The sequence below is a fragment of the Amblyomma americanum genome, chromosome 8 (genome assembly GCF_052857255.1).
Source record: "Amblyomma americanum isolate KBUSLIRL-KWMA chromosome 8, ASM5285725v1, whole genome shotgun sequence".
NCBI lineage: Eukaryota > Metazoa > Arthropoda > Arachnida > Ixodida > Ixodidae > Amblyomma > Amblyomma americanum.
Genome location: NC_135504.1, coordinates 161,097,466 through 161,124,659, shown reverse-complemented (window position 1 = coordinate 161,124,659; position 27,194 = coordinate 161,097,466). Strand labels below are relative to the sequence as shown.

General features: G+C 45.1%; 1 protein-coding gene across 1 annotated transcript in view; it reads right to left on the bottom strand.

Annotated features, from left to right (window-relative positions):
* Positions 1-26,750, bottom strand: part of LOC144100743 (uncharacterized) — a 39,638-nt gene extending 12,888 nt beyond the window's left edge. Inside the window, exons 1-3 of the mRNA XM_077633573.1 lie at positions 26,603-26,750; positions 9,419-9,573; positions 6,760-6,833 (exon numbers count right to left, since the gene is read on the bottom strand). Of these exons, the coding sequence (XP_077489699.1) occupies positions 6,760-6,833; positions 9,419-9,573; positions 26,603-26,716 (343 nt within the window). The 5' untranslated portion in view covers positions 26,717-26,750. The remainder of the gene's footprint in view (positions 1-6,759; positions 6,834-9,418; positions 9,574-26,602) is intronic.
* Between the last annotated feature and the right edge of the window lie 444 nt (positions 26,751-27,194).

Below are 27,194 nucleotides of genomic sequence, written 5' to 3'. Positions count from 1 at the left end.
ACGCCATTTATCCTGTTTGATATGCGTTGCATCAGTCTAATGGCCTGGCATATCAATACGTTTAGCTTTTCGATGATATCGGTGTTGTTGCCGTTCTCCTGAATGATCATTCGAAGGATCCTAATGGAATTGACTAGTGGAATGACTTTGCCTTGCGCTTGCACATTTATGTCGGAAATGTGTCTTGCAATCAGAAGCTGCGATTTGGAATGAGAACATTCTAATCCTACCGTTTTTACTCAGGCTTCTATAGTATCGACTGCCCTTTTTAGAGTCTCATCTCGCCATCATTCCCATTAGTGATCCAGAGGGTTACATCGTCGGCATAGAAAGTATATCTGAGGCTTGGGATGGCCTCGAGTTCTTTCTGAAATTCTACGAGTACCATGTTATATTGGAACAGAGAGAGTACCGAGCCTTGCGGGGTCTACCGACATCACTTCTGGGTGAAATGCCGGGCTGCCCGCCGAGCGATATTTCGGCAGTCCTCTTATCAAGAAACAATCTTGTGTAGTTGAGGTTCTGGATCCCGGATTCAGCCTCGATAGGTTGGTAAGGATGGCGTGATGTGACGTTGTCAAAGGCCTCGTTTAAGTCTAATTGGAGGATGACCCTCGGGTTCTTCCTTCTGGGAATCACTTCTTGGCTAAGCTGGAGCTTAACGTATTGCGTGGACAGGTGTGTTCTAAAGCTAAACTTGGAGGGAGGTAGGAGTTTGTTATCTTCTGCGTATCTTTGGAGCCTGTTAACAGCGTGTTCTACTAGCTTCCCTAAACAAGGTGTGAGGGAGATGGGCTTTTTGGCTTTTAGCTGCTTGCCTGGTTTAGGTATAAACATTATTCTGGCATGTTTCCATTCTTAGGGGATATTACTCTCTTACGAATGCTTAAGTCAGGGCCGTCACTGAATTAAGGTCTGGATTCCTCAGCATCTTGCTGGTGACTCCGTCGTGTCTGGCGGCTGATGTTGTTTTAAGTTGGCGCATGACCTGCCATACTTCTGCCGTGCTGAATCCCTGGTTTAATTCTGCGTTAGTCTCGCCCCTGTACATACCAGGGACGGCGGAAGTCTACCGCAGTGGCTCAGTGGTCATGGCGCTCGGCTGCTGACCCGAAAGACGCGGTTTCAAACCCGGCCGCGGCGGTAGCATTTTGATGAAGGCGTAATTCTAGAGGCCCGTGTAGTGGGGGATGCCAGTGCACATTTAACAACCCAAGGTGGTAGAACTGTTCGGAGCCCTTCACTACGGCGTCCCTCATAGCGCGTGTCGCTTGGGGCGTTAAGCCCTCATAAACGAAACGAAACGTAAATGAAACTGTACCAGGGAAGTGCGTCGGTGGATTGCGTGGTGCTCAGATATCTATCCTAGAGTACTTTTATTGGGCTATCTGTACTGCCTTCATGTTGGTGCACAATTGCGCACATAAAAGAGAAGTTGCACATACTTGAACAAGACGACCAAGAAACCAAAGAATATCTCAGACTAGTCGGATGGACCCTCCAACTAGTCTGACAATGCCTAACAGCACTAGAGCGCCTCGTGGGTGTAGAAGAGACCGTGCAAATACTCGTGCAGCAACTACCACGAAACCAGCAACAGCTCAACTTGGCCCCTCAAACAAAGCAATTTAATATCTAGCAATGAAACTGCAAGGGCTACAAAAGCAACGCGCAGCTCCATATTCAGGAACTACCCGAAAAACCAAATGGCGTAGCTCTACAAGAAGCCAGTCACCAAATTAAATTAACGCCTTACACGCCTTACATACCCCGGAACAAAGATCCGAAAAACCGGTCCTTGTCACCGCGGCTCTTGCGCAACTCAACATCGCTGCCATACAACACGAAATCGAAGACACAAAGCTCGAACACACGCTAGTGGAAATCTCTTCGCGTAAGAAAGGGTACCGAAACGTGTACATTCTTAACGCCTAATTTCATCCAAGGGGAGAAGAAAGATAATCTCAGACATTATCCGTAAGGCTGTAAAACTTGCAGAGAAATCCCAACTCATAGTAGTAGGCGATTTCAACGCGCATCACAAGGGATGGGAAACCAGACAGCACACATCAAGGGAACGGCACAGTGGCAGTTCAAGTAAGCCGGGAGTATGACAATCCGTAAAGGCGTCAAAGCGGCTACTAGTATAGGGAAGAGCACCAGCATGGACACGGCTTCCGAGCTTGCCTTAGTACCTCAGCCACATGGACAAATACGGGCGTCACGTTAGGAAGCGACCACTATATAATGGAAACGGCCCCATATAAACCTCACTTGTTAGAAGCGAGACTTACTAGTTGGAACAGTTTCCATACAATCAGGGATAAAACCGCTCCTAAAGGAACCGGCAATCTGAACGAATAGTCCCGTGCCCTGAAGGAAGACGTGAAAGCCACCACACTGGAAGCAGAGGCGATAACATCGCAACGCACGACCGCCCCAAAACTGAAACCCATGTGGGAAGCCCACCTGAGTTTACATTGCGGTGGAAAAGACAAAACACAATCGCACTCTCAGAAAAAGAATAAATAACACAGCTAGAAAGAAAAAAACCTATTACACTTAGTCCACCCTACACAGACTAAAACGTCTCAACGCAAGACTCGCTCAAATTCTACACCAACATGATGGCTCACTTCGAAATTTTTTCTTCTGCTTAAGTGCAACCATTCTTACCATCCTTAAAGCCACTTGTAGGAGACATATGTCGCATCAGACCACCGAAATTTAATGTTAATCTGATTGCTAGTCCAGAAGTTACAGGGTGGTAAGTAACAAAATGTTGCGTTTAGCCCCCTGCCGCATTTTGCTCAACTCTCCCCTTCACTCAGCAGAGAATAGCACGAGGCACGGGTTGGGCTAACAACTGAAATTAGTACTGAAAACAGAGCACCCGGTGAGAGCTACGCGTGAGCCAAGCCAGGACAAATAATCTACGTGGCAATGTTAAAGAGTGTCAAACTTTTTCAGCAATGTTAAAGAATTCAATTTCTTCAGGACAAAGAAAATATAATTTTGGAATTTTCATAGTTCCCGAAACGTGCATTCTTTGCATAAAATAAAGAGAACATGCTTGAAAAAACGCTCGTGGTCCCAAGTAATTCTCTACTGGGCGCTGCGCGCTGTTCGCTTGTGCTGGGCTGCTATCCACTGTTTCTCTTGGCGTGCAACGTAACTTTTTGGAGTTAGCGAAACCTGGTAGGTGCTTCCCACAATCACAATATATTGAGAAGACTGCCATTTTTCGTGTCTTCGCCAATTCGCGAAATAAGCATACATTTTGTGCAAACCGGTGTGTCATACCAGGTGTTTATTCTAGTGTGCAACTGAACTGCCTGAACAGAGCTCGGTATGAAAGGAAGACTCGTAGCTCCGCCAAAAGCACGAAGAAAAAGACGATGAAAGTATGCGCCAGGAATTGAAAGTATGTGCCGTCCTGTGTTATTCTGCGAAAAGTTTTTATTTATGTCGCTACACCAACTGGGCCAGGAAATGTTTCGTAACATAGTTCAATGAAATGCTATGGAATTCTCTGCACGAGCTGTGTTTAGGATTGTGATCGCAATATCTGAAAACAGTTAGGTGACTAAAGAACGTATTCTTTGCAAACAATAGACCATCGATCGCGCATTTTATGCCAGATTTTACTATGTGGCCCATGCATATACTTAGTAGCGCAATCGTACTGGTTTTTACGGCTTTTCATTAGCAACCAAATTTATATTTGGAGGTAGTACAGCAAATTTTTCACTAATGTTGGATAATCTTTTTGAGGCAACCAGAACTGCCATAATTAAAATTTTAGTTCATAACAAAGCTCAGGTCCTGGGAAATAACTGGGATATTGCTACAGATAACGCAGTTATTAAAAACGTTCTTGATAAAAACTTAAATTTTCATAAATCCATTTTTATTTAACATAAGTAAGCTTCAATTATTATTACTAAAACATTGAAGACATCACGTAGAAACATAGCGTGAGCGTCGTTCAAGTTGTCAGTTTATTTGCTTCCAAAGAAGCAGAAATAATACCACGTATTAGCCTACCATTCCCCTTTAATAAGTAATAGCTCGATCGTTACAAAGCAATAACTTATATTATATGTCATGAAGCCGGTGCTATAGGCTAGTATGCACTGTTGCCTGCATAGGAAGCAGCTCTCTGGTCTCATTAAAGCTGCTCACACAGCTTTTGCAAGGAAGCCCGTCAACAGTGTAGCGAATGTTGGCAAAAAAAGATTGATAAAAAATAAAGAAGTACCAATAGAAATTCAAGCACTAGTGGCGATTAAATTTAAAAGGAGTGATTCGAGCGCACACCGTGCACCACTTTTGGGCACCGCTGTCCGTAGTGCACATTGGTGGATCGCATTCCACGACCACACAGGATCACATGGCTGGTACTACTGGTTGCATGGCTGCAGATTTTATCGCCGAGTATCAGTGTTTAATGCGTAGTTGGTATAGCTGGCGAGCTTCGACAACGCGTTGTAGTTAGTCAACGACATCGAGGTTAGCTTGATATGTGGTGTTTCGTTGCAGAGCGTTATGAATGGTCGTAGTTTCTCTACCGCCATGACCTCATTCGTAGTACAGCACATCGGGCGAAAAGGACTAAGGGCAGGGTAAGCGCAAGACGACATCTGAGGAATTGCGTTGGATTTGTGCCTATAGTGGAGATATTTTTGCGTAACCTCTGCCGTAAATGCCTTTCCTCTGTCCGTGACCAGTTCTTCTGGGGATCGTGGCACAGCAGGATGCGTTCGGGCTTTTGCTTCAAATTAGTGGACCAGGTTGTCGTTTGCCTCTATGATCCACTTGCTTCGAAATGCCAAGGTTGGAAATGGGCCAATTAGGCCCAGTATGCCTTGCAGGTAAGAGTTCGTGGGCAGTGGCATAGCGCTCGGATGTGCCGATGGCGTGGTATGTAGGGCGTTTCGTTAGCCTGTAGGATTCGTCTTGAATTACGCGGTGGGTGCAAGAAAATGCGAGGCACCTAGCGGTCGCTTCGTCCTTTAAAGGCCTGGGCATTCGTTTTCGAAAGTTTGCAAGAATAACAGTACGTAAGTGGCGTGTAAGGTGTGAAGTCTTTTGGGAGAGTTTCAGTTTGTAGACAGAAGGACGATTTGCGTTCGTGCCCTTTCAGAGGTGTTGCTTGCAGAGAACCTAGCGCGAATAAAGCTTTCTAGATGCTATTCACACCTCATATGAAAAGTTCTTTCGCTGCTTTAAATATAGCGTGGCGAGAGCGGCGATGGTCCTGTTCATTAACGACTTCCGAGCACGCTTGTTGCTATCGCTGCCACCGATTTGGGCATTTCGCTTTTGCCTGCTTGTCTGTGTTTACGGCCCTCTCACCTCCTCGTGAAATTATATTGATTAATGTCTGAAAAATGGGGACACCGGTAAGATATAAATGTATTAAACGGGAAATTATCAATATTCCATGAAGCACCGCCGCTTCGGACCTGAAAGGTGTCGTCGTCTCGTTAAGCCTTCGGCGGTGGACGGGGCTTAGTGAGGAGCAGTTGGCGCCAGAGTTATCCCCTCCATGCATTCAACAATGGTGACTTGGAAGTCCTGGACCCACAAGTTCTGGCAAGCGATGCGCCGCGACAGGTATTTCAGGCTGGCAAGCGAGCAGAACGCGCAATTTTCGCTGTCATGCTTGCATGGTGGGCCATAATTGCTGGGGCGCAATTTCCACGCCGACTAAGCGATCGCAAGGCACTCTTTTGCTGGCCTGGACTACTTCGCTTCCACTTATTAAACAGACGTGGCCTATCTTCTCATCAACGAGTGCTGAGCCTACTGAGAAGTTGTGGCCATCAGTCAGAGCCTTCGTTTCGGTGCTTTTCTCGCAGTAGTCAAGAATTTGTGTAGTTTGCAAGCGGCGGTAAATTTATTTCGAGGCTGCTATTAGCGCCGCTCCTCCCCGGGACAGGATCCTAGCATTCTCCAGATGCCAAAGAAACGTCAAAGCTCGAGTTGTTCAGCAGCTGTCGGTAATAGGCAAACAGTCCCAAAAATCTGCGAAGAGCTTTCTTGTCGGTAGGTCGGAGGAATAGCCTGATAGTGGCTGCCTTCTGCGGAGCAAGGGACCTTTTTTCTCGCTTCCGCGGTGGCGCAGAAGCGAGCGTTATTTGAAGGCGAAGCAGTCCTTCGGCGAATTCATAGTGAGCCCTGAAGTGAGCATAAATTGGCCAGAGTACTGATGTGAGCATGTTCTGGCGATCATGGTAAACCACACACGTTTAGACGTGCAGTCTTCCGAGAGGGCTAGGGCGCCGGCCAAGCAAACGACAAACTTTTGCCATTTATATGGACCTTCAAACATCCAGTTGGCTACTCGCTGTAATGCTGTTTGTATTGAGCAAAGCCCAAATGGCACAACCAAACGCTCCTAGAAGCCGCCCCGCGTGACGAAGGTCGTTTTCTGTCCGTTTTTCTCATTGACTCAATTCTGCCAATGCCCAACCCTTGGGTCAATGGGACGAGGTACCTGGCGGGGCAGTGTGCACTCCAGGGTATCATGCGTCTACGGTAGAGGCTGGGCACCTTTCTGTGCCTTATACGCTGAATAATACGAGGAAAACGACAAACACGCAGGAAAAGCCTTGCTATATGAGACTACTTGGGAAGATCATTGACTCCACTTTACTAAACTATGCGGTTATTAGTATCGAGTATTAATATATTTTATTCTTACCAAAATAACAGATAATCTGTTTGAAGACTCTCGGAGCTGGGTATGCTTACCGTCCAAAGCTTTGAAGTTGACTTCGTTCTTCACGGTGGAGCCGGGCCCCGAGAGAAAGGTCATCCTGACACGCCTGTTGAAAGCAATTTCAAGTTTTTACAATTTGGCCGCATCAGGAAGGAATTGATATAAAGTAAGAATCGCACAGATGCAACCGTAATATGAATGTATTCTTTAGAAGTCGACATCGAGATGACATAAAAATGCACGTCTGAGCATAAACAAAGTGAATGCCCGCAGTTATAACAGGGAGGCTTACATGCAAGCCGTGCTCCCGGCTCTCGCTTGAACATAGAATAACAAGGTTAGGAAATATCGTGTCTTCGAAGGAAAATTGTCTAATGCATGTTCTGCTACGGCAAAACGCTTGTTTTTTTCAGGCTGTGCATTGCGATGGCTGCACTACCGTATTCTTCCCGAGCAGTCCGCCCTGGGGCTACGCTGAAACGCCTGAAAAACTATGGGCGCGGCCAGCACACCCTACCCACAACCCGATGAGTAAAGGAAGATCAAGCAATAAAACCTCATGCGGGAAAGGTTAGAAGCTTATGCTTTTATTAACTAAAAAAATGAGTATCGAAGTCGCTCATTTTTATCTTCCATTTTCAAAGTAGCCAATATCCTGACTTTTTTCGAATCGATTTCTTATGCTTCGCTTTCCTTGAGTTGATTCGCACGCTCAAGCCCATTGACCACACGCAGTATGAAATATACTGGGAACGTTTCTTGCTTTTATTTCGAAAGCTTTGTGTCAGTTTGCCTAATGGAGCGCCTTCACTGTATTCCTTCTGGACGAGACACGCAGCAGCACTTTGCGATGGTCCCGAAAAGCAAGTGGTGAGGGAGATGGGTCTTATATTTTTGAGAGAGAGAGGTTCGCAGCTTTCGAAAATGAGGGTGATCATCAGGCCGCGCCAAACGTCTACTACTTGCTCGGTTTCCTGCACTTCGTTTGTGTAGTTCGTCAGGATCTCTCATGTCTATCACATAGTGTCCACGTTAGTGCGATATCCGGTTCGTGTAGCAAGAATTTATGCAATGCCGTGCCATGTATGAGCAAGTACCATAAACCTACGCACCACATGAGATGGAATTTGCAGCAGCAATTATCATGCCCCTTGCGTAACTACGGGAAGCGATGGAGAACAAAAACAATATTAATGCGGTAGAATATGCACGCAGAAGTAGTGACCGCCGTACGCGTGACATAGTGCGAACCTTGTGATGCCATCACAACATGCCCATCGTGGCAACCTGTCAACCGGATTGTTGAAGATTGGTCCGGAGAGGTTGCTCGGGAAGGGCAACCTGTGTCTCACGAGCTCCACCAGTGGCCATGCATGAAAGAACCACCTTCCTGGGCAGTGGCACATCGCTTAATCGCTGCGCCACTGCGCCAAGAACAGTACTCCCAGCGATCTATGAATGTAATTTAGCGAATGGCCGGTTCCTGCATATATGAACATTAAACCCGTTAACGCTATCGCTTCATACCCTTAAGGCGCAGCAGCAACAAAACCAGCGGCCACAGAAAATGGTAAACCATTCAAATGATGCAAGAGGGAACACCTGAGAGTTTTTTAAAGCTATCCAGAAGGCCAATGCCAGGCGTTCTGTGCGTAGTTGCGGTTTCAAAGGAACAATTTAGTAATTCATATACTGCTTATGAAAGAGCTAATGTTAAATATAAAGCCATCGCTGGCCTTTCATGCAGCGATGCCTGCATGGACGCAATCTTGAAGAGACTATCTTCGCCGGGGATTCCACAGGACTTCATAAACCTCGCGGAGGCATGGCGGTATCTTTAGCCGTCGAGCGGTTTTATCGAAATACGCATTCATCTTACTGAATTGCACGGTTGTTTATGAAGCCCTTGTCACAATAGCCGCACTTTGGTTGTTTCAGCATGAATTTTCATGTATAAATTATTCACGCTGCTACTAGCAGCAGCAAAGTGAGGCGCACATTCTGTTTGTGGCCCGCAACAAAAAGGCATTCGCGACACTAATGCTTTGGCCATGTAGCCAGCACGAATATTGAAATGCCACGAGTGGCCACCCATGCTCTTGCGCACAATGATAGTGCAAGGTCATCGTGATAGAATCGTTCACATTGTTGCAACGCGCGTTGTAAGCAAAGTTCAGAGCCCTAATGACAAAGCTTCAGTGTTCACACCATCTTCAAGAAATTATACACGATGCCATGAAACGTATCCTGGCATTGCTGGTTTTGCAGGCAATCAAGAAGAGAGTGCCTTAACACACAGCGCTTTTTTATTTTTCAATAGTCATTTGTAATGCAAAATAAGCTAAGCAAAATGCATGTATGTACTTTCTTACCAGTAATAAATCCATTAGATGCTAAGTTTTTTATTGTAACTTATGTCATTTTATTATGGCTTTTGAAATCACGTATTTCCTATTGCCTACATAGCCCCATGAAGCTTTAAATGGTTTAATTTCATGGTGCAATAGAAAATCATAAGCACTCTTGGCTGCCGATCGTGATGCGAACGCTCGGAGAACCGTTCAATATACTGGCTCGTTTTATCAGCCGAGGGCACAATTTTTTTAAAGGCTGATTTTTTTTATGCATTCTATGCCACTAACGCGAAGGGGTAGCAGCCGGACCAGTAGGCAGGTTTCAATCCCAACTTACCGCTCTGTGTTTTCATATCCAATCGTTATAAATGTCGAGTCGTTTATAACGGGGTCGTTTTGAGTCGCGTAGACGCACTTCGCCGTCCCTCCGTAGTAAGGGTCGTATTCGTAGTTTCTGTACAGAAGATACAGAGTTCCGTGCGCAGGGAAACACTGAAAAAGTTTAAACGAGTAAATAGCTGTTAAAAGAAAGCAGAACAATTAACACCGGAGTCCTCATTTACGGATGTAATGTAACCAAATTTAATCCGGGCCTGAAACGTTTTGTGCTATATTCAGAACTTCATTTCATTTTAAGCTTGCTGTTACATCTGTGTAGTACTTACAATCAACACACTCGTAAAGTAATTCCCGGGGCTTTACATTATTTCACAGAAGTGTACAATTATTTTCTTGGTCAGCATGTTTCCAAACACGTCTACAATGAAACGCTTGCTACAAAATTAACTCATGCCCGTGCTATACACATAAAAATCCAGAGCTTTAAAGCACTCCTAAATGTGCCAGGATTTATCAGCGACAAACAGAAAAACGCGGTTTATACATAACGAAATTCCGACTGGATGAGTGATAACAATCTCATGAAAACTGAAAGCTGAGGAAATAAACATTAAAGTTCAAGCCCACGTTTGGCTCGTTTATAGCCTGTAAGCTTTTGGTTTTAGACTTAGAAATGCGGAATTGCAACCAGCGCTAGCTCTGCTGGCACCTCTTCATGGTGACCCTACGATGGTGGTTTTCGCTCGTCGGAAACTCGCGGAATCCGCGATGTGCCGGCACCCACACGAGCGTGATTCTCTGAGTTTTCGGGGGCCACAAAAATAAGAAACATAGAAAACAACAAGATACAAAACAAATAAAGAAGTAACATTTGCTAAAAGCTTATATCATATCTCGCTATAATTCTTATCACAAGGCATACAGCCCCAAGGATTACGAAAAAAGGTGAATTTTGAACGTTGACAGAACATAAATTTGGATCAAACTGACCATTTCATTTGCCGCATCCCCGCTCAAGTCGAGCGTTTAAACGCGCCGCACAAATGCTTTCAGCACATGCCGGCAAGTGCTCTATGCAGTAGGAACTACATTAACTTTTTTATGCGCGACTCCTTTTGCCGTGTTTGACATCGCTGGGCAGAAAAAATGTACAGGAATTACCCCTTAGCGATATAAATCACTTTCTTCTCTCCGCTAATCCTAGAAAATAGTTTTCCTACTCTCACTCCCTTTGCCTCCTCAAAAAGCACACCCCTTCATCACACGAAGTCTTCGATCATTTTAGCCTCCCCGTCATTCACACGGGAATGTGGGGTCAGTCTTACAGTTCTCATCTCTCAAGACTGCAGCGCATCCAGAACCCAGTGGTTCGTATAATAACAAGGTTGAGGACTGGGCGAGTTGGTACGTACTCATTTTAAACCAGCCAGAAGACGCGACACAAACGAAGAAGCAAACAAGACGAGGCTGGACTAACAACTGAAGTTTTATTGAAAGGAAGAAAACAACGAAGACTCGCACTGAGATGCGCGCGCACATAAGCCGTATCAGTGAAAGGGCACACAAAAAAATTTTTCAATGTCAGGGTCTTACTAACAAGTTATCTAAAAAGGCAAATTCCTTAGCGTGAAGGTTTACCGACGGCTTAGCCACACACGTGTCCTTAGCCTTAGCAATGTAGAAGGCTTCAACTATCTCGCGACAGATTTGTTTTTCATTTCTATAAACTACAGTAGTGTCGCTGAAGTCAGGCGTGCAAAGAGACAGATCATCGTCCGATTTGCATTCTCGAGATTGCATGTGCAACGCCAGATTAGAGTTCGCCTTCCCACCCAGAGAGTTAGAATGCTCCGTCAGGCGCACATTTAGACATCTGTCCGTCTGCCCGTAGTAGCATCGACCACAAGGCAGCGGAACGCGATACACCACATTCTTTCTGCAAGGGGTGAGCCGTGTCTTATGTGACACTGTGCATCGGGAACGATCACTTGATGTTTTATCAAGCCTCCTTTTTACGCTGGCGCACAAGCCTCCTATCTTGTTTTTAGCTGTGAAGACAACGCCAACGTCATACTTCGCCGCAAGTTTCTTGAGTCGGTGTGAAACATCATGGAGGTAGGGAAAGGCGGCCACCTTTTTTCGCCGCGCCTCCACGTCAGCATCTTCCGGCCCCGTGTTGCTCTTCCTCAAGCGAGTCAAAACACGTTCAGACAAGCGGGCAAGGTGGGCAGTTGGAAACCCAGCTGCCATTAATTTTGAAAGCTGCTGCGAGAATGAGTCCTCAACGCGGTGATGGCAAGACTTACGTAAAGCGGACTTGATGCATGCGACTACCAAGCCATCCTTTACCAACCTCGAGTGGTCAGACTGATAGCTAAGCAGAGGCTTCCCTGACCTGGGGCTGTAGCCCCAACATACGTGATCGTCCCCAAAGCACAGGTCTAAATCAAGAAACTGCAAATGGTTATCTTGAGGAAATTCAGACGTAAAAGACAAGCCCTGACCGCCCTCCTTGAACATTCCTAGAACATCTTGTGCCAACCTATCAGAGTCATCCTTGCCTAAGAAAATCAAGTAGTCATCAACGTAGCGAAACGCTACTACGCCGATGGCTTCCAAACCAGGCTGTAAAGCAGTGTCAACTTTGGAAAGAAAAATGTCGCTGAGCAAAGGTGCGACCTGTGACCCTATGCAAACGCCTGACCTCTGGACGTACATGCTGTCTTGCCAACAGACAAACGTGGAGTTGAGGTAAAAAGACAACAGCTCCATGAAGCTAGCCACCGATACTCCGCACGCATCAATGAAATCCTGTTCATCATTATCCACTGTGATGCAATCTTGCACACACCTTAGAAGTCTGTCGTGTGGCAATGAATAGTAAAGGTCCTCCACATCGATGCTCATTGCTGAGCACGTGCCCGGGTTCTTGTCCATAAGAAACTGGATCACAGTAGAAGAACTTGGAATCAAAAACGGATCCTGAACTTTCAGCGTCTTCAGGTGCCTCTGCAGGAACCCGGAAATCTCGTACTGCCAGGTGCGACGTTCTGAAACAATAGTCCTGAACGGAATGTCCACCTTGTGCGTCTTCGCCGTGAAGAAAACGTCCAAATGGGCTTCTGAGGCCGCCTTCACCCTTGAACTCAATGACCTCAGATTGTGATCATCAAGCCATGCAATAGCCTTCTTCCTGTTAGATGATGGCTTTGCTTTAACCTTCTTAAAATTCTTGGCAATCGCAGTCGAGGCCTTTTCAGAAAAGATGCCGTTGGGCACAACGACAAAGAAGCCTTCCTTGTCAGCGACACTACTGTAGTTTATAGAAATGAAAAACAAATCTGTCGCGAGATAGTTGAAGCCTTCTACATTGCTAAGGCTAAGGACACGTGTGTGGCTAAGCCGTCGGTAACCTTCACGCTAAGGAATTTGCCTTTTTAGATAACTTGTTAGTAAGACCCTGACATTGAAAAATTTTTTTGTGTGCCCTTTCACTGATACGGCTTATGTGCGCGCGCATCTCAGTGCGAGTCTTCGTTGTTTTCTTCCTTTCAATAAAACTTCAGTTGTTAGTCCAGCCTCGTCTTGTTTGCTTCTTCCTTTGTGTCGCGTCTTCTGGCTGGTTTAAAATGAGTACGTACCAACTCGCCCAGTCCTCAACCTTGTTGAATTTCATTTCTAGTTCTTTGGGCTCTTTTCCATGTGTCACTTTCAACGTACATAACCCGTCAGTGTTGGTGGCTATGATAGCGCTCTGCATCTGTAGAGCCCGGACGGCGTCATGGTATGCCAAGCACCAAATTTGCCCTCCTGATGTCCAGTCCCTGTGTGGTTGGTTGCAGCCTTCCCCGGGCCATTCGAGTAGAATAAGCCGCATCTTGGCTTCGGAGTGGTGGAGGCAAGCCCGTCTTTACAGGGAAATGTTACGCGCGCACTGTGTTAGCAACGGTGGAACTCGACGGAGAGGACAACTGGCAGACTGGAGCAAGACGGCCGACGGAATAACGGAGTTCATGTGGAAGACTGTACGCCTCACGCTGCCTGCTCAGAAGAGGCGCACGGTTGCTCAGGGCAAACTGCTAATCCTGGGAGACGAGGAAATAGATGTACGGCACAAGCGCATCTTGGAGCGTGGGCCGAAGTTCTGTCTGCAACCTGACGTAAGTCCAGTTGATCTTTTGGCGATGTCTCGGAACATTGCTCGTCACGTTCCGGAAGATGAGAAGAGTCGGTTTTTGACTGAAGCCATGGACGTAATAGCGGCACGGAAACGTGAGCAGAGGCCACAGTACAGACCGAAACCCGTGTGTGACTACCTGGTTGACAACCAATTGCGTCTGCTGGTGTCTGACAAGGAAGGCTTCTTTGTCGTTGTGCCCAACGGCATCTTTTCTGAAAAGGCCTCGGCTGCGATTGCCAAGAATTTTTAGAAGGTTAAAGCAAAGCCATCATCTTACAGGAAGAAGGCTATTGCATGGCTTGATGATCACAATCTGAGGTCATTGAGTTCAAGGGTGAAGGCGGCCTCAGAAGCCCATTTGGACGTTTTCTTCACGGCGAAGACGCACAAGGTGGACATTCCGTTCAGGACTATTGTTTCAGAACGTCGCACCTGGCAGTACGAGATTTCCGGGTTCCTGCAGAGGCACCTGAAGACGCTGAAAGTTCAGGATCCGTTTTTGATTCCAAGTTCTTCTACTGTGATCCAGTTTCTTATGGACAAGAACCCGGGCACGTGCTCAGCAATGAGCATCGATGTGGAGGACCTTTACTATTCATTGCCACAGGACAGACTTCTAAGGTGTGTGCAAGATTGCATCACAGTGGATAATGATGAACAGGATTTCATTGATGCGTGCGGAGTATCGGTGGCTAGCTTCATGGAGCTGTTGTCTTTTTACCTCAACTCCACGTTTGTCTGTTGGCAAGACAGCATGTACGTCCAGAGGTCAGGCGTTTGCATAGGGTCACAGGTCGCACCTTTGCTCAGCGACATTTTTCTTTCCAAAGTTGACACTGCTTTACAGCCTGGTTTGGAAGCCATCGGCGTAGTAGCGTTTCGCTACGTTGATGACTACTTGATTTTCTTAGGCAAGGATGACTCTGATAGGTTGGCACAAGATGTTCTAGGAATGTTCAAGGAGGGCGGTCAGGGCTTGTCTTTTACGTCTGAATTTCCTCAAGATAACCATTTGCAGTTTCTTGATTTAGACCTGTGCTTTGGGGACGATCACGTGTGTTGGGGCTACAGCCCCAGGTCAGGGAAGCCTCTGCTTAGCTATCAGTCTGACCACTCGAGGTTGGTAAAGGATGGCTTGGTAGTCGCATGCATCAAGTCCGCTTTACGTAAGTCTTGCCATCACCGCGTTGAGGACTCATTCTCGCAGCAGCTTTCAAAATTAATGGCAGCTGGGTTTCCAACTGCCCACCTTGCCCGCTTGTCTGAACGTGTTTTGACTCGCTTGAGAAAGAGCAACACGGGGCCGGAAGATGCTGACGTGGAGGCGCGGCGAAAAAAGGTGGCCGCCTTTCCCTACCTCCATGATGTTTCACACCGACTCAAGAAACTTGCGGCGAAGTATGACGTTGGCGTTGTCTTCACAGCTAAAAACAAGATAGGAGGCTTGTGCGCCAGCGTAAAAAGGAGGCTTGATAAAACATCAAGTGATCGTTCCCGATGCACAGTGTCACATAAGACACGGCTCACCCCTTGCAGGAAGAATGTGGTGTATCGCGTTCCGCTGCCTTGTGGTCGATGCTACTACGGGCAGACGGGCAGATGTCTAAATGTGCGCCTGACGGAGCATTCTAACTCTCTGGTTGGGAAGGCGAACTCTAATCTGGCGTTGCACGTGCAATCTCGAGAATGCAAATCGGACGATGATCTGTCTCTTTGCACGCCTGACTTCAGCGACACTACTGTAGTTTATAGAAATGAAAAACAAATCTGTCGCGAGATAGTTGAAGCCTTCTACACTGCTAAGGCTAAGGACACGTGTGTGGCTAAGCCATCGGTAAACCTTCACGCTAAGGAATTTGCCTTTTTAGATAACTTGTTAGTAAGACCCTGACATTGAAAAATTTTTTTGTGTGCCCTTTCACTGATACGGCTTATGTGCGCGCGCATCTCAGTGCGAGTCTTCGTTGTTTTCTTCCTTTCAATAAAACTTCAGTTGTTAGTCCAGCCTCGTCTTGTTTGCTTCTTCCTTTGTGCCGCGTCTTCTGGCTGGTTTAAAATGAGTTCGTATAATAACTCGGTCTAAACTGGATCCCTCCACTACCACACTGCACTGTACTTGACATCCGAATTTCAGACCTCACAGCATTCAATTTTAGAGTATTTGTTTCTCATGTGATAAACTGTAAACTTCCTTAGTACATCCACATCCAAAAAGTGAGTAAGCAGAGCCCCACGAGAGCTGCATTGCGCTACTAAAAGTTCCAACTATGGGAGTCAGGGGAGCGGGTTCTCTCTAATCAAAATATGAAATTCATTGCTTATATTATGAAAACTGTGTCATCTGTGTCCTCATTTAAGTGTAAATTTCCGTCAGTCATTTTTACTATTCATTTGTCATGATATTCCTTGAATCCTCTTTATATCTATTTGGTTTCTGCTCACCCCTTGCGATCTTCAATATTAAGTCAGTATATTTGTTTTTAATGCAGTTCTATTACATTTCTCTTGTATCTTGCTAACATTTTTGTAGCGATATATAATCTGCTTCATTTAATTGTTTTTTTGCATTTTATTTCAAGAGTTCGCACATCAGTGCTTAACTATGTGACCTCTTTCTGTATTCTCTGGAGTTGTAAGTTTTTAATACATTTTTTTAATAAATTCTCAAACTTTCTAAAAAGAGATCTCTTTACTGCACTTGTTTGGTTTTAATACAGTTAAGGTAGCGTTAAAGGGCCCGGAAAGAGGTTGAAATTCACTCTTGGAAGATAGAATGAGAACAAGCGTCAGTTCTTAGACTTGTATATTCCGGAGAATGCTTGCGAAAGCGTACTGGCCACATGTAATAAACAACCTGTGTGGTACTATTTGGCAAATTTCAAGCATGCATATATATATATATATATATATATATATATATATATATATATATATATATATATATATATATATATATATAGCTGTGAAAACATGAGGTACTTGACTGCTTAAAATAATATACATCGAAGTATGCGCTTCATTTAAAGAAACATTTTTATTTGACTCGACGTTTCGATCGGAGGACCGATCTTTTTCAAGATTGACCATAGAGTGCATGGGCGCGTGTTCTTATAGCATGGGACTTGACACACAGAAGGCTTAAAAAGAAAAGAAATAAAGAAAAGTAAAGTAAAGAAAAAGGGGGAGGGGGCGGCCGGGAGAACGGAACACAACTGACACCGATGGCATATTAGGGAATCAAAGGTGCCGCGTCGCGCACCCGTGAACTCACTGCATACACACACACACACACACACGCACACACGAAGCGAAAGAGGGAGGCCGAGCTGGGTGCGTACGCGGCTACTGCGACAAGAAAAAAGAAAAAAGGAAAAAGAGAGAGAGAAGCAAAAGCAGAGAAGAAGGGGAAAGCAAAGAAGAAACGTGGTGGGGCTTAACAAAAGAAGGGATGCGTCCGCCAATTGTGGGTTTCGGTATGCCTCTGGCCGCGAGTGTGCGGCCCCGTGCGGCTCCGGAAGATGGCCCGGAGGAGGCGGAACAGGTTGAGACCGCCCAAAGTGGCTCCACATGGTGACACGCGAGCCGCTAAAACCAGATGAGCTTCCCATAGGAGGAACAGATGGAAAGGCTTGTTGACAGGAATGCAAAAAAACAAGAGATATAGCACAGAGAAATTTCAAAAAATAAAATATATATATAAAAATGACAAAAAAAGAAGAAAGAGAAGGGGACATATGGCCCTCGCGGGACCAAAGAATGAGTTGAACGGCAGATGGAAACAAGCCGAAACTGATATGCAACAGGGGTATGACCTCAGACGACTCGGTCAGTGGTGGTACTTTGTCTAATAGGGTTGAAATTTTCTTTAGTTTCTGCCATCGAAAGAGACGATAGGGTGCCATGGTTTTCATTGATGCCCTTTTGCACTGTGTTAAATTTGAAAATAAAGTATGATTCGCGTTGTTCGCGCTCCCGGGTGTTTTTAAAGCTACTCTGCAATATGGTTACTTTAAGTTTGTCAAACTCGTGGCCTTTATCGCGGAGGTGTCTCGATAGTGGGAGGCCAGGGAGAGATTGAGTGTGTGAGCGGTGGTTATTAAATCTTAATCGGAAGGAATTGTCTGTTTGGCCAATGTACTGCATCTGACATTCGCCACACTCGAGCATGTAAACAACATTACTGGAATCGCAGTTTAAGTCCTCTCGGATGACATGTTTGAAATCTGAATGGGTACTTTTAGTCAGTGCTGTGGTTTGCATGTGTTTGCCAACTTGGCATCTGCTCTTTCCGCAAAGGTGTGCAACCCACCGGCCTCGGTTTATTAACTGCTGAGTGCACAAGGTGATTTTGTAAATTTTTTGGCCTTCTGTATGTTACCCGGGGGACCAATGGAAAAATGTTTGAGAGCCGCTCACTTTGTTCTATGATATTGAAGTGTTTTTGAAGGATTTTGTTAATATTCGGTAGGTTGTCTGTGAATGTCAGTACTAGATTAGAGCGATGCGGTGTTGGCGGGGATTCCGCAGGGATGTGATTACGGTTAGTCACTTCCGCCCTTTTAATGGCATCGTCGATTATTGAGGGCGGGTAGCGCCGTTTCTTAAGAATTTCGCCCATGTGTTTAGCATTTTTTTGAAAATCTTCTGCTCGAGAGCAAATGCGTTTGAATCGGATAGCCTGTGAGTACGGAATTGAAGTTTTGCAATGGCGTGGATGGCAACTGTTGAAATGAAGATACTGGTGTCTGTCTGTGGGTTTTTTTATAAACGCTAGTGATTAATGCACCCCTGTCAACACGAACAAGCACATCAAGGAAGTTAATGCTATTAGTTGAGTACGTGTGTGTGAGAGAGATATTTGGATGTATGTTGCTGAATGAGGTGATAAACTGAATTAGTTTTTCCTCTGTCTCTGCCCAAATTATGAATATGTCATCAAGAAAACGTTTGTAAAAAGCCGGTTTGGTTGGATATGAGGAAAGGAAGTCTGATTCAATTTTGTTCATAAATATGTTAGCGTAATTTAGTGCCATTTTTGTGCCCATAGCCGTACCATTCGTTTGAAGATAATATGAGTTATTGAATTCGAAAGTGTTAAGTTTAAGGACCAAATTTGCAACCGTTTCGATGGCACTTGGACTGGGAGAGTCTAGGATTCTGTGTTCTTTACAGGCTCCGACCATGGCCTGTATTCCGTCGTCATGGGGGATATTAGTGTAAAGTGACACCACGTCCATGGTAACTAGGAGAGCGCCATGAGGGAAGGTGACATCGGATAATTCTCTCAGGAAGTGGCTAGTATCTCGTATGTAAGATGAATGTTTCGGAGGTATATGTTTGATGAGGGAATCGATGTAATCGGAGATCGGTTCTGTCAGTGTGCCGACACCAGAAACAATAGGTCGCCCCGGATGGTTCTCTTTGTGTATTTTCGGAAGCATATAAAAGCGCCCCGTGGAGGCATTTTTTGGCGTGAGCGCCTTACTTATTCGCCATGGTAATTTACCTTCATCGGTTAGTTTATTCAGAGTTTTTGCTATGATCTTCTGGTGTTCAGAGGTGGGGTCTGATGACAGTTTCTTATAGAATTTTGAGTCGTTGAGTTGGCGGTTGGCCTCCTGAATATAATCATCTTTGTCCAAAATAACTATACGTCCCCCCTTGTCGGCGGGCTTAATGACGATGTCGGTTCGTTTCCCGAGTGAGTCCGAAGCGTTACGTTGTTTTTTTGTGAGGTTGGGTGGGCCAAATTTTCGTGTCCCGAAGGCCTGCAATATGTCCTCCTGTACCGCTTTAATATATAGGTCTAGATATTTATCTCTGCCAATTTTGGGTGTCCACTGTTCCTGAGATTTCGGGCACCAAGCATTATTTTGGCTTGGTTTGTCGAAAAAGTATTCCCGTAGTCTAAGTGTTCGGGAAAAGTCATCCAGATCCTTGAGTAATTGGTATTCATTATACCGCCCATTATTCGGGCAGAATTTTAGGCCGCGTGATAAAAGGGACTTTTCATCGGGAGTGAGTTGTGAGCTTGATAGGTTGATTATATTTTCCGGAAGGTGTGGCTCTCCAGGTGTTCGGTCTAATGTGGTTGTATGTTCGTTTATCGTTTCGTTGTTATTGTCGGGTGGGGATATGTGCGTTGCCAGTTGCAATACAATTGTGCGCTCCATACCTGCCTCAACAACAATGCCATCACGAGAGAATTTTTTAAGTTTCTTCGTCCAAATTTGCTTAATTTTGCCCAACTGAAAGACCTCAAGCTCAGCTGTCTCAGATGCTGAGAGTATCATGCTGTGACGCGCCCGCCTCTCCTCGAGTATTATTGATGCTAACATCTGTCTAAAGTGCTCAGTTGTTATTTTCAGAAGGTTTAAAGAAGCCTTAAGTAGTTCTTTGCTCCATGCTTCTCGATGGGATTCTGAAAGCTTACTCATGGATGGCGATAGGGATACGAGAAGTCCCTTCGGTACAGTTTCTGACTTAAGATATATTTGAAGAGATTTTATGTGGAGCTCATGCCTGATTAGCTTGTCAGTCATTATTCTTAATTTTAAAAAATTCCTAGAGCGTGTGACATTAGCAGAAGGAGAAATGGTGGGCGCGTGAGCCTGGTCGGCCTGTCAGTTTTGCTTTAGCTTGAGCCGTTGGGCTGAGCCACAGCGTCGTCTGATTCGGCGTGGCGACCTCGTGACCGAAGTTCTGCAGGGTGACGGAAGCTTGTTGGGAGCCCGGAGTTGGTTCTGTTGCTGTTGATATGGGAATCCTCCGTGATTCTGGGTTTGTCGGAGTGGCAACCGGTGACGTGTCGCCCACCACAGCGGGTGTCGGGTGGTTTGGTGCTGAGTATGGGTTCCTGGTGGTAGTGTCTGGTGCCGGAACTCTTGATGGTTCGGTGGCGCTTGCAGACATGGTGCAGTGCGGTGATATTTGTGATGGCGTGGGTAGAAGTGCTTGGTAAGTGATCGTATTTTCGCTCGTGCGTCCGGCATCACTGGAAATTCTTGACGTGTTTTTCGGGTGACACTTCTGACGGCGGTTCTGCAACCCAGCTGTCCGTTTATTTTTAATTATCTGTTCAGCTTCCGCAATGGTCGGGAAATCCGCTGTTGTGGGTGCCCCGGCTTCATTGGTTTTGCTTGTGACCTCAAAATAGCTGGCAGCTATTCGGGTGCTGTGCTCCATGGTGGGTCGGTGAATCTTCTCTGATGGTAGGTGATCTTGCCATGGGGCCAAGTATTGCCGGCGAGCACTGAGGATAACGTTGAAGACATTCCAGGCGAGCAACGACACTCCCCCAAACTTGGGTGCACGCCATTAGCAGCTAGGACCCTGGTAGCGGGGAATGCGTCCAGCGAGTGAAAGATGTAGAACACATTTCGGTGCTGAGCACACAATTCAATAAGTCATTTGTTGAACCCGGTGGCGCGCTGATTGAATCTGTCTATCAATCGCCAATTTCTCGAACCATGTCTGCGATTAGGGGCCCGCGGCAGGACGAGTTCAGAACACTCGTGCTTTGCTGTAAACTTGTAAACTTTGTACCTCGTGCATTCTCTATAAAAACTGCGTGTTTCAAACGCTGTACTACACTCGAAAAAGGCTGGTCCTCCAGCCGAAACGTCGTGAATTAAATCCTGTTATGTTTCTTCAATTTTTGGTGATTATATATATATATATATATATATATATATACCTTTGTGCGCTCCATACCTACCTCAACAACAGTGCCATCACGAGAGAATATATATATATATATATATATATATATATATATATATATATATATATATATATATATATATATATATATTAGCAGACAGCACAAATGAAGTGAGGGGCTCGTTTGACAAATATATTAAGGAAGCCAACAGTGACCGAAACCAAGGTGCATAGGGGAATGTTTCTAATTTTTTTTCAATTTTTAATGCCAATCAATTGGTTTAAAGAAAATTACGTGTAAAGCAGCAGAAAAAACAACCATGCCGCCGGTGGGATCCGAACCCACGGTCTCCGAATATCGCGTCCGGTGCTCTACCAACTGAGCTATGGCGACGGCTGTCCAATCTGCAGCTTTCGTGGGTATTTATGTTTTGCGTGTAAGCTAAGCTTGAGAGTGTTCACCAGCGCCACCCTCGTCCATAGCGGTGGACGTAGCACGTCCTGTAATACCGCGAGTGTGACGTACAACGGTATGGGTGCGGTATAGCTATAGCGAAATAGGTGCCTGGCAAATTCAGGTTAGCCGCTACCTTCTAAAACAGCTCATTACATTGGTTCTATAAGATCCATTTGGCGTCAGGAACAGGCTTGAAGACATTGAATATTTGCGGGACAACAAGTCACTGGGTTGTATTTTTTCTCTAGATGTGGTTGATGTGTTTTTCGCTGTTCCTCTGGTGGAGCTGTTGGCAGCTATCTTGGATTGCATCGAAACAAAGACCCTGACTTCATTCCAAAATACTGCTGGTATATGTGTAGATAACTTCATGACACTTTTAGAATTTTATCTCTTTTCTACGGGCGCTTCCTTTCAAAGTTTAAATGTCTGCTCAAAAAAGAGCAATATGTATTAGTTCGCACGTCGCTCCCGCGTTGTGCAACATCTTTCTTGCGTTCCTTAACAGAACCTTAAGAGAACAGAACCGAAGGCAAAGTACTCAAGACGTTTAGGTACGCTGGCGATTTTCAATTATATTGCCTAAACAATCACTCTTGACTTACTCGCAAATGGCCTAGGTCATTTGATCTGGTATTGAACAGAATGCCAATGCTTTGTTTTTTTTTCTTACGAATTAGCCAAAGAAACCACGTTACAGACTTTATTGACATAATCTTTACTGACGAAGGTGTTTGCTGATGTATCTTCCCCGTGCTCATAAAGCATTGTTGCCGTGCGATTCGACCCACTGGAAATCGCGCCATGGCCACCATGTGCCTTGAATCCGCTCTAATGAAATCATGCAGTCACAAAGTAGATGAAAGCTTTCACACACACATCCAAAAGCTTAAACAGGCAGGCTTTCGTTCCCTTGTTTTAAGTAGCGGCTGTGTCGTGCTATTCCTTGGCTGTGTGCTGTGTTTTGCGCGCTTCATCTACTCAAGCTATGCACCAACTTGCCCCAGAATGTGTTCTCTAATCCCTTCGCCAAGGTTTCCCACCGGCTCTTTCCTTACAAATTGAAACCACTGAATACTTATTACCGTCTTCAGAAATGAACTGAATGTTTCCTTACTAATCCCTCACAATTTGTTGCGGCTATCGGCCATAACTCTCCGATAACCCATGTGCATTCTGGTGTACCGCAAGGATCTGTGCGTGGGTCTCTTTTTTTTCCTTATCTACATAAATTGCCTTTCTTCCACTGCGCCTTCTAATATTAACCTTTTTGCTGATGACTGTGTTATTTCCCGCGAACTAAGGAACGCTAATGACGCTACAGAATGCCTTAACTGTTATAGTAAACTTTTCTAATACTTGGCTCATGGAACTTAATTCTAAAAGATGCAAAGTCCTGGACGTATCTCGTACAGATTCCGGCTTTACGACTTACCACATAAATAGCACTGCTTTGGAATTCGTTTGCGCTTGCAGGTACCTCGTAGTATATATTAAAGGTTATTCATTCTGGGCTAGTCTCTAATTATTTTATCAGAAATGGTGATCGCATGCTAGGTTACCACCGCCGTAAATTTTCCACTGCTCCATCTTCCCTTAAGTTGCTGCTTTTAAGACCCTTATACGCCCGGAAATTGAATACACGTCATCCGTATGGGATCCCGCTCATGTCACCCTAACCCATTCTCTTAAGTTTGTCCAAAACAATTGCACTTCTTCATCCTTTATATTTAAAAATGAACAGCCAGAATATTAACTATGACAAATAGCCTTGAGCCATCGTCTTTAGCGTCTTGCCGGAAAACTTCTCGCTCAGCATTAGTTCATAAACTTTTCCCCCATCCCATACTGCATATCGAGCTGATTCGTGAACCGCTATATCGCTCCCATCGCTTTGATCCCATTGATAAAGTTGGTCTGGGTCGTTGTACCACAAAAACTTTTTTTGGTCACATAACCCGCTTACATCTCGCGAATGGAACCACCTTCCTGCTGAAATTGTGTCTATCAATAATAACGAACTGTTTCGAAACTGTTTAGCTAACATTGTATGATTAGGAGAACCCTGCATTTCAACGTCTCTCTGCAGTGTATGATTAGATAATATTTAGCTGACATTTCATCATTAGCAGAAATTCTTTTATAACGTTTAACTGCATTTCTTGTTGATTGTTGTATATTTTAGCCACTCCCCTCTGTATTTACGCCTCTGGCCCAGAATAAATAAATAAGTGCAGATCTTGCAATATTAGGAATCATATTTCGGCAGGGCTCAGATTCTTGCCGAAAGAAGGAGCTAAACCGCACGGGAACTAAGGTTTTCGCATAAAGGCAGGGGCACTTGGCTCGAAACTGAAGCAAATATTGCGATTTAGAAGTCAGTATTTGACCTCCATTGGGTCATATCATCATACCTTTTTTTAGAGCGTTTATCGAACCAACTGTTACCTTTCACACGTGTCTATTTCTACTTGGCTGGCAGTAAAAAAATTTTCAGCGCATTTTCTATGGAGGTGGTAAATTCAGGGGCATATAGCGGTGCCCCAGCTAATCTGACCAAGCTTTTTTTATAAAAAAAGCACAGAGTGTCCTAGCACTACGAATCCTACAGAGATCTGTTCAGAGTTGCCTGGCGTTGTGGGCAGTATTTTTGTTCTCCAAAACTTATTAGTTGGTAAAGACTGATCAGCTAACATTTTATTTATTGGATTCAGGAACAGAGGGTAAAAGCAGTAGTTGCAGATGGTCTTCAAAAACTGCTGACTGAAATTTGTGGGATGTTCCACCGTTTATATAAGGTGCATTTTTACCGGCTTTAAACTATAACTCGGAAAGCAAAAAACAATCTTGCATGTAACATCGGTGCCACTTCAAGGTCCCGAAACGAGGCTCAGAGAACAAAATCCGCCTCTGCCTGCAGTGCTCTCCCGGATTAGGATTTTCATGCGCACTGAAGAAGTTATGTGAGGTAACAGCTGGTCACGTGATATTCTTCTTTGACACCCAATAAGCAGACAAGGCTACGTAAAGCATACCATGGTGGAAAGAGTGTTCCTAGCTGTTTTCAGAGGTGATCTACAACACCTGTATTCACATTATGCTCCCGAAGACAATATTAAAAATTTAGATAATCAGTATTGACTAATTATTTAACTTAGAAAAACGAAAAATAGTGAAGACTAGGCCACGTGACAATGAACAACCGTCAGTTGATTTCACTCGGCTAGAACACTCCGTTTTTTTTTCAAAGCGTGGTTACATTCAATTCAATTATTTATTTACCAGAATACTGGACGGTCTCCAGGGCTAAAAGGTGCTGCCTACAACTTGACTGCTTCCTTGAGCCGTTTACAAGGCAGCAGCAGACATAGATGACATTTTACGGTAACATCCATTACAATACTGTGTAGTAGAAGGCATCAGAAAATACAGACCTGCTGCAAGATTTATCCGAACAATCTATTCATCTCAATCCATTCATCTCAAGCTTGGACACCTGCTATATAGCTTGTCCCTGAATGAGGTCAGGTAGAGATTTATGGAGGGAGCGGTTGGAATTAGCTGGTCCAGTTCGCAGCTTTATGAAAGCACACAGTGCAAAAAGAGCGGAAAAAGACCAGAAGAGAACACACACAAAGCGCTCGTGGGCGCCGTTCTTTTTGCGCTGTGCACCATCGTAATGTTAAGTCAACTATCCCGACAGCGTGCAATTGCTTTAATCTAGTTGAAAGCTTCCATTTCTTACACTTTGTTTCTCGACAAAAATCGCTCTCGTTGTAGCGCTCTGACAGAGAAAATATCGCTTGGGTTGAGGGGGACTGCAGGAGGGGAGGTGGTCCCGTTCTTCTCTCGTGCTGCCCTGATTTGTGGCCTCCGGTCGCAATTTTTTTAAATCTCTACTCTTGAAACTATTAATACCAGCCAGTCGAATTTGGAGCTTTATTGAAGGGAAGGGGGGTTCATTGATTTATAACTGTCATTTCGTAAGTGCGCCGGTCCGTCAAAGGTTAAAAATATGCCATGGTCAGTCATCGGGCTCACGAGAGTGTTGGCAAAGTACACATAAATAGAGTCATGATTACAGAGGAGACGAACATTAAGAAATGACTTATTTGGAGGAGACGTTGTTAATAAGGACTGTGAAAACGAAACCTGAGAGTGGGCTGTAAACAAGATATACCTATATTTTGCACTACCCTCGTCAACACAGCTCCAGAACAGAACGTAGCGCTAATGGATTTCAATGAAAAAACTAAAATTGAGCTGTTGGTGCAGCGAGGTAGCTAGTAACTACTAGGCACTTTTAAAGAACTTTCATGTTAATCAGTGCTACTTCTGGACCTGTTTCTGTACAGAGGAGGTATAGTCTCCTTCTTCTCTTGAAAGAGCTACTATAGCCGCCCATCTATTCTTCTGAGCTATCATCTATATTTGTATATGCATAGGTGCTCCTAGTTTTGTCTAGGTGAGCTGAAACCAGCATGGGTGAGGTGAGATCAGTTGGAAGCCGATGTGTAAAGCGATATGTACATGTACAACGGCCGATCTCGGCACATTCGCTGTTTGCACAGGTGCGCCTGTCCATAGGTAAGCGCAGTTGCAGAGTAGGAGCAGAGTGTGCATAGCATAGGTGCGTACATGTCAGCAATAGTGGATGTACGGACGCATAAACATGAGCGCACACAAAAACCAAATAGACCGCACGGGAGTCGGGAAAGTAAAAAATGAAATCTTATAAAGCAGGTCACGCACAAAAAGATGTTTCTGTGTTTCTATTCGCACTTACGCCAGAAAAAAAAAGAGCACGCGCTGAGTTCCCCTATGTGAACTTAGAGCACGACTTGTGTTACGAAATAATTAAAGTGTTTCGCTGAAAGCCTCACCTTAATGACGTCTTGATAGGCGCCGAGTGCTGGGTTATTGTCCAAAAACTTTTGGCTCCCGTGTAGGCGCAAAGGCAAGAGAATGGCCGCGAAGGCAAGTGGGATGATGTACATTCTGGGCAGTTTAGTCGACAGAGTAAAACGGATAAGGAGAGTGAACCCGTTGTCGCGTTTCCGTAGCTCCGAAGAACGGTTTTATATCGGTCCCCTGCCATTTTTTTCCCGTTTTTATTCCTCTGTCAAATCGGATGTTTTCCCAAATGCCGAAACAAAGGTAATAACCCCTGTAAAATGAATCGAAACCTAGGTTGGCGTCAGTGTGCCTCAACTGTTTCCATGAGGTCGGCGACCAGCGGCGTCCACACGTGGGGGGAAGTGAGTGCGCGCGGTTTAGGGCTCCTATTGAGGCCACGACCGGATTCGTGCGGTCTGTTCTCATTTCGCCCTCGTAGAAACGCGAACCTTGCACTGACGGGCCACATGTGGAGGATTGGAGACTTCACTGAGAGCACGCACATGCAGAAAAACACAACAAAACAAAATTATACACGTGCGTATCCGTGACCTGAGCGATCAGATTCGTGAACGTTGG